This window comes from Molossus molossus, unplaced genomic scaffold, assembly GCF_014108415.1.
Source record: "Molossus molossus isolate mMolMol1 unplaced genomic scaffold, mMolMol1.p scaffold_m16_p_4, whole genome shotgun sequence".
Classification (NCBI taxonomy): domain Eukaryota; kingdom Metazoa; phylum Chordata; class Mammalia; order Chiroptera; family Molossidae; genus Molossus; species Molossus molossus.
The window spans coordinates 103,318,310-103,332,206 of NW_023425377.1; the positions used below are offsets into that span (position 1 = coordinate 103,318,310).

A 13,897-nucleotide genomic window follows, 5' to 3' on the forward strand; every position below is an offset into this window, starting at 1 on the left:
AGTTTTCTACAACAAAGATAGAAAATTTCTCTTCCTAACTTGAAAATTTCTCAATCAACTGTAATTGAAATTCTGAATGCTGACTGTCCACAATTGTTCTTCAGTTATTTTATGGTAAGTAATATAAATGAAGAGTACAAAAGAAAATTGTTTCTTAATTTTAATGTTATTAATCCTAAATCCTTTCCCCCAAAAGTCACACTCACAGCCTTTTGACACTTTTAGAGGGGATATAATGTATGAAAGAAAATTCCAATGGCATAATATACAAAAATGTTGTTACACATGGAAGAATAAAAATCTATGTCTGGGGGACTATTGTTGTGGGAAGTAGGGCCTGATCTTCATAGACATCTTCTTCATTGAATACCAGGACCCCTTCCAGTTCATCCAGACCACTCCATCATCTGTGCCATGCTTCGACATGTCCCAGCTGTAATGGCCACCCCAGTAGTATCTGCCATTTGGATTGGCTGCATGACATCTATTATACCACCATCCACCACCATCCTCTTTAGAGCACTGTTTTTGGGGGTCTTCATTTAACCTGAAAAGAAATGTGTTTGGGATTATTACAACTGCAGTGCTGTCTAGTTAATTCAATCCAAAGTACCCACAGAGGATGCTGTGTACCCCTTCCCTCTGGTTCTATAAGTACAGTCACACTAATACGTAAAGACCTTCTCTGCCCTACAGCAAAAAGGAAGAGAGCTGGGCTTATGTGGCAAATTCATCTATATTTGTTACTTTACACTGAAATGATAGCTTTCAGATCCCTTAGTATTAGAGAACTCTGAAAAACAAAATGAAGGTTTCATAGATACATTCGAATATAGAGGTATAGAAATTTATCAAAACACTCACTACTCAGGAGGTAAGAGTGTACTGATTCCAGTTCTATCTTTTATAGCAGTATGACTTTGAATAAGTTACTTAATCTCTCTCAACTTCATCTGTCAAATGAGAACCCTAATGGCAACCGTATCAGAACGATACATAAAGAGCTTACTTCAGTGGCTGACACACATACTAACTACCCACGAAATGAGAGTTAATAACAGCATTAGCTATTATTAATGATCCCAAGTAACAATATCAGTGGTGGCTTTTATAGAAGGAGAGAACACAATCCGTACCAGCCGTCATTGTCTCTGTCATACGTGCTGAAGAACATGCCGTTGTGAATGGTCATGGTTCGGTTTTCTCCCACCAGTTGAGAAGCTCCTTCCATGAGGGCGTTGCCAGCTGTTCCCTTATACTTGTTCACTGAGATTTGGTACTTATTTGCCTCGCTCTGTATAGTGAATCCTCCATAGCGAGCATTTACTTTATCTCCTTTCCAGTCCTCCATTTCGACCAGAAGTTCTGTGGGTCCCATCTGAGTAAGCTGGGTAATTTTATCATTTCCAAGCCAATACTCACCTAAAGGAAACATAAAAATAAAATCTCAGCAAAAATAAAACCTCTAGAAACGAAAAACTGCATTTCTTCCCTTGTCTTTCACACACTCTTCAAACATTCTTCTTAATCTCCTAAAATGTCTAGAAAACAGATTCCCAACACTATTTTTTTTTTTAATAGAAAAAAAAAAACCCACATTTTAAATAGAATGATTTTATTTTGTACTTTCAGTTTTTACCTGGTAGGCCACAGTATTTCTTCCCATCTTCACTGGTTGCAATATTACCAAATCCTCGTTTATATGGATTCCATTGCCTGCCAAAGTCAACACTACCATCTTGACGATTCTGAATTACTGTCCATCCTTTGGGGCAAAGAAAGGAAAACAGCACATGTTAAATGATAACAAATAATGTCACTTTGAAGGAATGTCTGAACTCTGTCTATTTAATTTAGTTTATCCCCACCTATACTTAGTGCTCTAAAACAGATATAACAAGGAAATACATATGAGAAGAAAACACTTAAAATATTCGAAACTACAAGTGCTTTATCTCACTCCAAATTGTGAATCATAGATATTTTATAACTTCAAAAATATCAGATTGAATTCCAAATCAAATGGCCTTTTATTAGCTATGTTAAAGCTAGGTTTTATTTGCTAGTATTTTGTGATATCAAAATAATTACAGAATGATAGGTCAACACCTATCAAACACTTACCTCCACCGTCTGTGTTCATATCACAGTATACTCTGTACGGTTTGACAGTGTTGGAAGGATGGATGAGATACAGCTCAGATGTTTCACCTCCGTGCCTGACAATGTCTTCACATTCTGCAGCCATAAGAAAACAAATCATATTCGGGGAACTACAACACATTTATTTGGTCTGTAGTCATTCATTTTATAATTACCTCGGTTCCTGAGGAATGTTTTATTTTAGACATTTGAGAATATATTATAGAAATTGAATCTTCCTTTAACTGAAAATCCAACTCAGTTTTGAGTTTCATCTACTACGGGGATGAAAAAGCCCTTCTCTACCTTTTGTGTCCTGGGATGTCTGCCAGATATAAACTGCCAGAACACACTGGACGAAGAAACTCCTGCATCTATTCGCTGTGCTGCCTTCTACTCAAGCAAGGTGTACATTACAGTGTGGGGCTAGTGCTGTCCCTGCACATCCTGCTCATCAAAAACATGCAGCTCCATCTGGCTACTCAGAACACAGCATCCTAGGGATGTGCTGTAACGTTCTTAGGATCTGTGGAGGAAACCCCACTTGGCTTTTTTACAGTTTCCTTATTTTAGAGAATGTGCATTCTTCTGAAACGCCCCAGAAATATGTTTATTAACAAGTTACCTTTGCCAGACACCACAGGAATATTGCAACTGACAGTACAAGGGGTGCGGCAGTATTCCATCTGAGCGGACACATCCGATTCTAACTTTTGTATTTTGCTTCTCAAGTTTTCCAGGATTGAACGGAGCACACGAAGGTTAGTCGGGATATTGCTATTCAAGGACTCATCTATAAATAATCGGCGATTTTCCAGGTCTGATGTGTACTCACTTATTACATTCTCATTATCTGGAAAAATAAAATTATGTAGGAATGGTTAGCATTTTGGCTTGATAAACTAACAGTGTTCAACCATACAATTGTGATATGGATTTTCTGACGATAAACAAATGGACATTGAGCTACCACCGGGTAGTCAGGAAGCACAGCTATACTTAGGGGAAATTATTTGGTCCATGGCATATACAAATTAGCATATATTCTAGCTACTATTCTACTGATTTACCTTAAGTGTAAGCTAAAAATTATGTTTAAAAATTAATTCAATAAGATTTCTATCTGTGTGTGTGTGTGTGTGTGTGTGGAAAAGAAAAGAAAGCTATATTTACACCTTCAGACATCAGAAGCTCAACATCTTATGGAGTGGACACACTTGCTTTATTTATCCATCTCACACAACTATAGCAGAGCCTTAACATTTACAGGAGAGATGTCATGATGCCTTTGAAAAATGTCCAGATATGGGTATGCTGCTCACTGAGACGTCTATGCCAGACTCACTCTGTAGCTGATTTCTAACCACCAAGCCAATAGCACGCAATTCAGATCTCAAGATTCAAAGGGGAGGTATCATTATTTGCAATATAACTGAGTGTATTGTTGATGACCCTCTTATATTCAAAACCTCAAGTGTAAAATATATAAATGCTAAAATTTTACTCTGTGAATATTGTCTTCTGACTCACAAGTTTCTTACAGACTAAAAACGAGGACTCACAGAAAAATATTTCCTAGAAAACCATCCTTGCTGATGCCACATTGAGAATGTGAAGAGTGCTTATCTCACAAGTTGCATGAGAAGCTGTCTACGTGAGCCTCGGGGTGATCGGGCCCATGCTGAAAGACCGTGGATGCTGTTCAGGTTAATCCAGAAATGTTCGCCCTCTCATCATCGTGCATTCCCATGGCAGTCTAATAGACCCGGATGTTTAACCGAATCGAACGAAAACACAAGAATATCTACCTTTTGCTTGCTTCTGCTGTTTTTTCCACATGTCTTTTAGCAAAGTCACATGCCGAAAGATGGTAGAAGAGGTCTGGGAAATGGACTCCACATTATTACTTAACTCATTTAGACTGTTTCTGACTGGTCTTTCCTGTTGCACCAAAGCTTCTTGCAACTGACAGCCTGTAGGACACAGCACTCCCTGCAAACAAAGAAAATATCAGGCATTGCATGAAGAAGCTGGGTTATGGATATTTGTGAAAGTAGCACACAATGAAAATTCAATGATATCATTAGCCAATATAAAAACTTGTCATTTGATTTTCTTTACGTAAGACCAGAAATTCTAGAGTCATCCTATGTCTATGAAAATTAAAACTAGTCCTTACCACAAAATTAATGTAAATATAAATGTAATAAATAAATGAAAAAAGTCTCACCTGAACAAATGAAATGGGCAAACTACAAAGGTAAAGGCCACACCCATGTGTCCTCATTTGTAATCTTGGGCCCCGACCAAAGAAAACTAGAAAGGAATCCTCAACCAAAGGCTCAATTTGTTTATGGCATGTATTTATTTCAAAAATAAACAAAATAACAATGGTGACCTGGATCAGTGAAACATCAGGAAGCCATGGTGACCATGGAGGCTTTCTCTACATGAGCCACCCACCACAGCAAGAGCCGCCAGTGCACCTACCAGGTCTGGGTCAGCATGAAGACAGCCCCCAGCATCAGGGGCTTTTCTTTCCAACTTCTTTTGGCTTTGAATTATTTTGGCTGGACGAGCCCCATAGCCACCTTTACTGATGGGAGGTGGGGCAGGTCTCAGGCTGGGAGCCTCTTCCCTCCTCTTGTCAAGGGGTCGGTGACCACGAGCCCCAACATCAACCTTCAGAGAACCAGGCAAAAATAAAATGTAAAGTGTTATAGAAAAGTTGAGATGTAACTATTCCAACAGTCTCATATAATTTAGGTTATCACATGACTGATGATTTGCACAAGGTCCATCAACTGCCTAGTTGTTGGTAAATCAATAGGTTGATTAGATCTCTTCAGTAACAGCAGAAAAAAGGTGCAAAAGGCTATTGTAACTCAGGTAGTTTTTATTTTTATTTATTTATTTTATCCTCATCGGAGGACTTTTTTGCATCTATCTTCAGATAGAGTAGGAGGGAGGAAGAGAGCAAGAGACATATTGACTGGCTGCCACCCACACGACCCGACCCCTACCAGGGCCAGGGACAAACCGAGTTACTTGCCCTTAGTGGGAACCAAATCCAAAACTCTCTGGTCTGTGGGCTGACTCCCTAACAGCTAATCCAAACCAGCCAGGGCTAACTCGGATAGTTTTAAAAAAGAGGCTCTAAAATAAAACTGCATCAGATTATGAATAGTATTTATCTCAGATTCATGAAAGCTATACGTTGGAAGACACAAAATATTGAGGAATTTATATTGTCAGAAAGAATAAATGTTCTCAAGCCACTTGGATTACTAAATTTCTACAAAATTATTGTTAATTATTTCCCCACATTTAGTTTTTATGAACTGGTAATTAATTTGGATAACTCCTACATAATAATATCCTAAAGCAATACGGATTTATTCATAAGACAACCCTTGACTCCAACATGTTTAAAGAGGAATGAGGCATTCTGAAGTCAGACTGCTTGGCTTGACCCTAGCACCTCTTAGCTGTAAAACCTGGGGCAAGTTACTTTATCTGAGCCCATTTTCTTATCTGTAAAAGAGGGATAATAATAGTATCTGCCGTATAAAATGATGGTTAAATGATTTATTGTGTATGATACCCTCGGGAGAGTACCTGGCATATAGTAACTATTCATTATTATTTGCATAACAGGTGCTACACTTTAAGTGGCTTTTCCACCACTAATCCCAATCTTTTTCCTATCTTCTATAAGCAAAAGTATTTGATAGGCCATTCTAGTGAAATTTCCTATATGATTTCTTTATCAAGCACCATGCTTTTTCATATCTAAAGTAATTCTCAAGGTATGTGTATTGTGATTAAAATTATTTGTTCACTTAAAAAATATTACATTAAAAGATAATGAAGTGGAAAATATGCATTGCAATATAAAAGGGTTGACTTGAATTAACTATATTATCATATGGTCTTGGTCAGTTATCATGTCCCTTTTGGGTTTAATTACAAATTAACAAAAGACTAGATTTGAAACAGAGACTAAGCTTTGTAATTATTTTGTGAGCTCGAAAGTCATTCAATGATTCTACTTGGGTTTTTGCTGTCATTTTCTCATTAAGTTATAATATTTAACATTTAGTTGGAGGGTGCTAGGCTTTCAACCCAGGCAGATTGGTTCCTGATTTCCCTGCTTAATAGCTGGACTTAAACTATAGTATCTGTTATATGTGATGGCACTAAAAATAATAATGTGTAAAGATGTGGGTGATATATACCTATTGCATTTTGAAGATGTGGTCTCTTTGTCAGAGCCCATCTGTTCTAACAGAGATTTTATAAAATGTAATTCACCTGTATATTACAAATCAATTTATAACAGAAGAAAAAATATTTTCTTTTCATTTCAGTGTGTCATTAGAGAGGCAGCATAGATGGTCTAGCTTTACAAGAGAAAAAGAAATAAAAAACATTTCAAAAATTATACAGGTATTTAGGTTTATGAAGACCACTCATTGAAATAACTAAAACTAGAAATCCATTTTGAAACCTAAACTAGTACACTGTCGCTGTAGGGATCAGTTTGTGAGCAAGAATGTAAAAGTGCTTAGTCTAGTACTTTTAACATTCTTGACATTTTTCTTACCTAATGCAATTAACCAGACAAGGATATTTTTATATGTATAGTTTGATAATTAAATCACTTAGATTTCTTTTAAATTCAACAAATGATTCAAAATGAATCACGTCATTTAAACATTATTGTGTACTTTTGTTTTAGTGTGATGATGCTATGTTATATACAAGAAATTTGATCATGATTCATTTGATACTAAAATTACAATTCTTTAAATATTCATTTGCCTAAATGCATTTCTGTATTTTTGATATCTTCAAACCCATAGGAATAAATCAGCAAAGATAGTAATTGAGGAAAAACTATTCTACAAATGGATAAATTAAACTGGGCTATATGTTTCATAATCATTAATAATAACAATAAATATTACATGTGATTTAAATTTTTAATTTGAAAAAAAATTTAATTTTCTATCACTGCACTTGATCTTTTCTGCTTTTAGATTTAGTTTATAATTTTCATTCCTAAATAGCCAACAATTTTAGGAGCTATATATGACTATATATGACCCTCCTTCACCAAAGAGATCTTATCTAACACAGCTTTTAACTTTTAAAATATTGTTCTTTTATTATTTTATAGTCTGCAAAATTTTCAGATTTTTGTTCTCATAATTTAGTAATGTGTTGCTAGAACTAAACAAAATTCTTAATACTTGGGATAACAAGTGAGAAAAACATATCTTACCTTAAGTGCTTTATCTTCTTCCTGGGAAAATGAAAATGACAAAACAGAAAACAAGAAATTATTATTTTGTTTTTACATTAGAAATACTACATAACGTTCTTTAAATAAAATGGGTCCCTGAGATTGACAATTCCATTTTGTAACTAAAATCAAGGTTAATTTTATTAAAATAAGTATTCCATATGATTATGGTTCTGTTCTATTTTACGTTAATAATATAAGTAATAATATAATAGAAAGTTTTAAAAAGTCACCTCATGATCATAGTCAGTGATATCTTGGGACTGAACTATAATAGCACATAATAGTAGCAGCAATAGATGTTTCATGATTTAAAAAACGTTGGAAGCTCCAAGAAACCGTCCTTTGCTTGTGAACTTAGCTGAGAGCTAGCTCTTCAATCCTATATATACCTGAATCCTCTGTTAGGTATGACTTGAGAAATGGTTACCTTCTTCAGTTAATATTTAATTTTTTGGTTCACTTGTTGGCTGAACCATTTTATCACTTAAGCAACATCTTCCCAGCAAGACTTATTTACTTGTCATTCAGCTATCCTCTGTTGGCCGAATTTAGAAACACCAGAGTTCTTCGATTCATTTAATTGGACAATATGATGGGAAATTAAGACATTCCTAAAAGAGATGTGTAGCACATTTCCTGTAAATTAATGTGCATGCTGCAAAGCTCCCAAAGAATGTGTGAGGAAAAAATATTTTTAATTCAAGCATAAAAATGTGGACCTACTCACAAGGCATCCACTAATATTGTGAGCTCGCTAAAGATATAGCATAAATGCTTATGTTATCGGGCAATCATGTATCAGTTTTGAAAGAAAACATTAATATCAAGAATAATAATATATCACTATGTTTCTATTAATAGGCATTAATCAGGACAATAAAACTACAATTCATGCATTATGCTATAACAGGCAAACATCAGAAAGAAATGTCTCACCCTGGCCAAGTGGCTTAGTTGGTTGGAGCATGGTGCCATACACCAAGAGGTTTCGGGTTCGATTCCTGGTCAGGGCACATACCTAGGTTGCCATCTGGGTCAGGGGCTTGAATAGAAGGCAATCAGTGATTGATGTAAACATCGATGTTTCTCTCTCTCCTCTCTCTCTCTCTCTGGCTCTCCCTTCCTCTCTCTAAAAACCAATAAAATCATGCCTTCCGGTGAGATTTAAAAAAAGGAAAGAAAGTGTCTCGCCTTCTTTTTTTGCTCTGACCACATCTCATATTTTGTCCTTTCTTAATATGTTAAAATCCTGAACAAATTCTAAACATTATTGAAATTATTAGTAGATTACAGATTTCTAGATCAAAATCATTATTATAGTGATTGAATACATATTTAACATTTTATTCATATATTATATCTATTTTATTTTATATTATATTGTATTGTTTACAAAAACAATGATATTTTAACACTAGTGAAGCCTTCATGCATCTATTTGAAATAGATGCACAAATACTAAGTGTGGCCCATTTCTTTCCATCATTTCTAGAAGCCACCAAATCCATCTCTGTCATTTTTTCATGTGTTTGTTGCAATCAGGATTAACAATTCCTACAAGGATCAGTAGGGAAACCAAAATCAACAATACATGTCCCAGCAAGTTTGCTGCTTTCTGGCATGTTCTGAGTATTTTTTGTACAGAACATGAAACAGTCTTATTACAAATTTTAAGTGATCTTATTAAAAAGATAGCCGGTTTGGATCAAGAGAGCATGTTTTAAACAATGCTTTGAAGTGGACTCTTGATAATGGTATGAGACCCACTAAGTTTCTTTCTTCTCTTGGTAGCATAGGTTGCTTTCCCACATTCTTTTGACTCAGATTTATAGAAACAAAGTATTATGTTTAAATTAAGTAAAACAGCCCTGGCTGCTTTGGTTCAGCGGTTGGAGGGTTAGCTCACAGACCAAAGAGTCTTGAGTTTGATTCCGGTCAAGGGCACGTTCCTCGGTTGCGGTTCATCCCTGGTCCTGTTTGGGTCACGTGAGAGGCAACCAGTCGATGTGTCTCTCTCACGTCAATGTTTCTCTCTCTCTCTCCCTCATGCTTTATCTGAAGATAAATGGAAAAAATATCCTTAGGTGAAAAAAAAATTAAGTAAAACAATTGATTGGATTTTTCTGTATTTGTGTCCCATTTATTAGTAAGCAAATTCTGTACTTTAACATTAGTTGAAAGTTTTCTTAGAACATTCAACCTGACTGAAAAAAGCAAATGTATGTATGTATGTATAAAAATAAGATGCAAGAATACTTCAAAATGTAACTGAGAAAAAGTTTATTATAATAATCTAGGCAGGGTTTTATTTTAATGATATCAGATTCCTGCTGACTTAGAAAGACTGACTATTATTATCAATTTTACCTCAATAAAAATAAAGAAAACAAAAAAGGCTCTGCTAAGAAGACTAAAACACAATTTTGTTCTTGAGGTGACATTATCCTATTACTTCATTTTCAAGCACTGACATTTCATCAGCTAGCAGAACCATTATTTAATTTCCAGAAGCTTAATCTTTAAAGTTTCTTCTAGCATGTTACAGAATCTTGTACAACATTAAAATGAATGTTCCTCTACATTCCCACTTTTTCCTACTTTGACTGGCATTCTTCCCGTTCTCAGTAGGAAGGTGGAAGGAAGCTGTGAAAATGGACATTCCATAAAAGCGGAGACTGACATTCATCCACAAATAGTACTTGAGACTCTCCAATGTGACAGGCAGTGTGCAAGGGGCTGGGGATACACTGGCGAGCAAAACAGACATAGGAAGCATTCAATAAAAAAACTGTAGAACGGATGGGCGCCCTAGCTTTCATTGAAACATGCCTCAGAGTCCAAGCTCTGACCATCATTTATCTGGTTTAATTCTTGGAACCCCTGTGCTTCATACAGATGATGAAATTGAGGCTAGGAGAAGTTAAGTAAACTCCCGGAGGCAAACAGGTAGTAAGTCCTAGAACCAGGACTTGACCCAGTCTGTCTGATCCTACAGTCCGTGCTCTGTGCCCATTACACCATATTGCCCAACAAAATACAAATATTACGAAGAATTTACCCGTATCTTTTTGCTTTGTTTGTTGTTGTTTTGGCTAGACCGTTTTCTTGGGACTATTGTGTTTCACACTGGCACACACATTCTTAGCCTGTATTTTCACATTTCTATAAGGCGTGGGTGTGGACATTCCTGTCTGTGTGAGAGGCATGCCTGGTGCAGTGATAATAACTATGAGTTTCTTTAATTCTAGTCTTTTTTTTTTTCCTTTTTGTGGCACATGCCCCTAGCGGGAACCAAACCTGGGACTCTCTGGTCCGCAGGTCAATGCTCAACCGCTGAGCCAAACTGGCCAGGGCTAATTCTAGTCTTTGTTAGATGTTTTTTTCCCTGTAGAGTTATAGGCAGCTACACGGATACCCTAAACTGCCTAATATTATAAAGTACATTGCCATGTTTTCAAAGAGAAGGAATATATTTGCAAAGATTTTGCTTACTAAAATACTTGATTTCTTTAAAACGTTAATGCCATTGGTGGAGGAGGAAGGGAGTACTATTTGTTCAGTTATGATTTCAGGTCAACATTTGCAGTGTTCTTCATATTCGCTGATACTGTTACATAAGTCAAGGGCAGTAAATCAGTGACAGAAAACATCATTTGTCCTGCCCAGCAGCTCCCTGGCACGAAGGGCAGGTTTGCAGGCACTAATTGTCAGTGCACTTGCTCTTGATACTTTTACAACTCCTATCAGACCCAGCTCATAGGGCACAAGGCAATCTGGGTCCATCATATAAAGCATCTACTTTGTGGCAAGGTAATGTGGTAGGGACCAAGGAAACTTTGGTGACCAGGAGAGACAAGGGCCCTGTACTCATGAAGTTTTATGTCTAGACAGTGAAGGGCGCCAAAGTTTTGCCACCCTAAATCTGCCTTTTAGGATAGTGAATTTAAGCTGGTTATTAAGGAGAAAAGACCCAAACAACGACAACAAAAATACAACAGAACATTTAGCCACCCCTCCCCACTTTTCTGCCCAACAGATTGAGATAGAAAGGCCTGTTTCCGGAAGGAAATCTTAGCTTCTTCCCCTGAGCCTAATTTGCATGATGTCAGAAAGGAGGGCGCGAGCAGGGGCCTGGTAGCTGGGTCACCCTTGTCCCACTGAGGCAGACATTTGCCTCCATGTGTGTCCTACTCTTCTTCAATTTCCTGTGAATCTTCAGCTTTGAAATCTAAGATCCCATTTCCCTCATTTCTTCTTTGGCCAAAATGACATATACATCCAATTTTGCCTCACTGACTTTGGGAATTTTCATGCTTATGTATTAAAATTGATTTCCCTCTGGTAATGTCTCTGTTGACTTATTAGCCCAGCTAAACTAATTTAGAAAGTGAGAGGAAAAGTATCATTATTTTTTAGTCCCCACAAGGGGCAGGCCGAAAATGAAAACTACTTATAAGGTGTCCTGTGCCTAAGACAGGGACAGGCGAGGCTTTGGGAACAGTAACTTAGGGACATAACTTTCTTCGGAGGGAAAGGGGACTTAAAAGGAAAAGGCTTTTGGACTTGAAACATGCGGTTTGAATGACTGAATGGTTTATATCATACGCTGGACACATGGAAGGTATTTAACAAATACCTGTTGAACAAGGGATGAACATACGAATGAGTGAATGATCGAATGAATACAATAAAATACTGTTCTTTTTTTCTAAATAGGCATAGCTTTTGAGGAAGTCTACTAAATCCCTGTTAGTCTCTGTATGTACTTTTCTTGTTTTATCCTGAGCTACAGTTTGAGAACCACTATCCAAGGGGAAATTAATTCTAAAGAGCTGGAGACCGGCTTGGACCAGAGCTTTCACAAGCAAGCCTGAGACCAGTGTGATGGTGACAGTGTAAGGGATTAGCCATCACAGTGGGGAAGCAGGGAAGACAGGGAGGGGCTAGCCAGCTCTGTCTCTTGTGGAGAGTCTCCCTCTATCGACTTGGAAGATGCCACGTTGTTTTTCAAATAGGAGCTGATTGATACAATAAGTGATGAAAAGTTTTTATACTTAAGTATATATATATAGTACCAGAAGGAAAACTCTGTAGAAAATAAAAACTTTTACTTTATTTCAGAGCCTTTTAGTAACATTCATTAAAACTTTTTTTATATTTAACAACTATCTCTCTAAATATTTTCTGTAAAATATGCTCAGGATAAGATTAATGGCATAATAGACATATTTATAATCTTGAGTCTCCTTATCTAATAACAAAGTATGCATTTTCATTAATTCAAATATTTTAATGTACCTTAAGTTCTTTTTTTATCTAATTCATGCACATTGTTCATTTATTGCTGTTATGAGTTTCCCTATTATATTTTAACTGCATATATGAAAGCTATTGATTTTTGAATATTATTTTTGTACTCAGATACCTTAGTGAATTCTCTATTGTTTCCAACAGTTTCTCTAGTTGATTCTTTTATTCAGGTATAAAATTTTGCCATTTGCAAATAAAAATAGATTTGCTTCATTGTTTATTTTACACCACTTATTTCTACTCTTATCCAATTGGATGACTAGTACTTTCAGAAAAAAGTAAGTGTAGGTAACAATGATGATAGCAAAAATTCTAGTTTTGTGGTTGGATAATGAGAATGTTTTTATTATTAATCTATAAATGGAAAATAATTTGTTTTCTTAAATTTTTCAATATTTAACAAATTGTTTAAACTTACACGTTACAAGTCAAGTAGAGACTGAGTGTGTAACAGTGAATATTACATCGTATCCCCAAAGTCTATTGAGGAATATAGATAATTTACCACCAAACATTGTGGTATATGGACTAAGCTAAGAAAACTGAAAATGTCACATTGCTATTTTTTTTGCATGTCAGAAAAAGCTGACACATTTTTGCAAAAATAGAAACAGATAAATTATGAGTCAAGATCATATTCAATTTTGACACTTGTTTTGTGGCATGGAATGAGACTTCATTAAGTAGAGGAAGGCAAAATTTCGATAACCTCTTTCTGACACACACACACACACACACACACACACACACACACACCTTGTTTACAACTGACAGTGCAATTTAAGTATGTCCCAGGCCTTCTCAAACATTCACTGGAGAATAGCTCCCTTACTGTGTTCTGTAGTCCCAGAAGCTTCCTCTCAACTGTGCTACCACAAAGCACCTGCTAACACCATCTCAGCATCTCAGCATTTGGGTCCATTCTTACCATTGTAGTAAACAATTAAAGACCAAACCCCTGGAAACAATGTCCAAGTATTCTTTTTTGTTCCTGAACTCAGGAATTCGAAAAGAAATGAAAACTTTCACCATTCCTTCCTTTTGAATTAGTGAGGAATTATAAATCGAAATAAATGTGAAAAAAGACATATTGAACTAAATAACTCTAAAGAATATTGTGTATAAAGAGAGTAG

The 13,897-nt window shown here is 36.1% G+C and overlaps 1 protein-coding gene across 7 annotated transcripts; it reads right to left on the reverse strand.

Annotated features, from left to right (window-relative positions):
* Positions 1-214: 214 nt before the first annotated feature.
* FGB (fibrinogen beta chain) lies at positions 215-7,792 on the reverse strand. Of its 7 annotated transcripts, none has more exons than XM_036241127.1 (8): positions 7,684-7,792; positions 4,767-4,824; positions 3,951-4,097; positions 2,768-2,995; positions 2,125-2,238; positions 1,640-1,765; positions 1,137-1,422; positions 215-547 (listed from the first exon to the last, which is right to left on the reverse strand). In XM_036241127.1, exons 1-8 carry the CDS (start codon positions 7,756-7,758, stop codon positions 316-318), a joined length of 1,266 nt encoding a protein of 421 aa, XP_036097020.1. In that variant the 5' UTR covers positions 7,759-7,792; the 3' UTR covers positions 215-315. The 7 variants fall into 7 exon arrangements, with proteins under 7 accessions (XP_036097020.1, XP_036097019.1, XP_036097016.1 ...); XM_036241126.1 differs by having other exon boundaries at positions 3,951-4,023; positions 4,633-4,824; XM_036241123.1 differs by having other exon boundaries at positions 3,951-4,134; positions 4,633-4,824.
* Between the last annotated feature and the right edge of the window lie 6,105 nt (positions 7,793-13,897).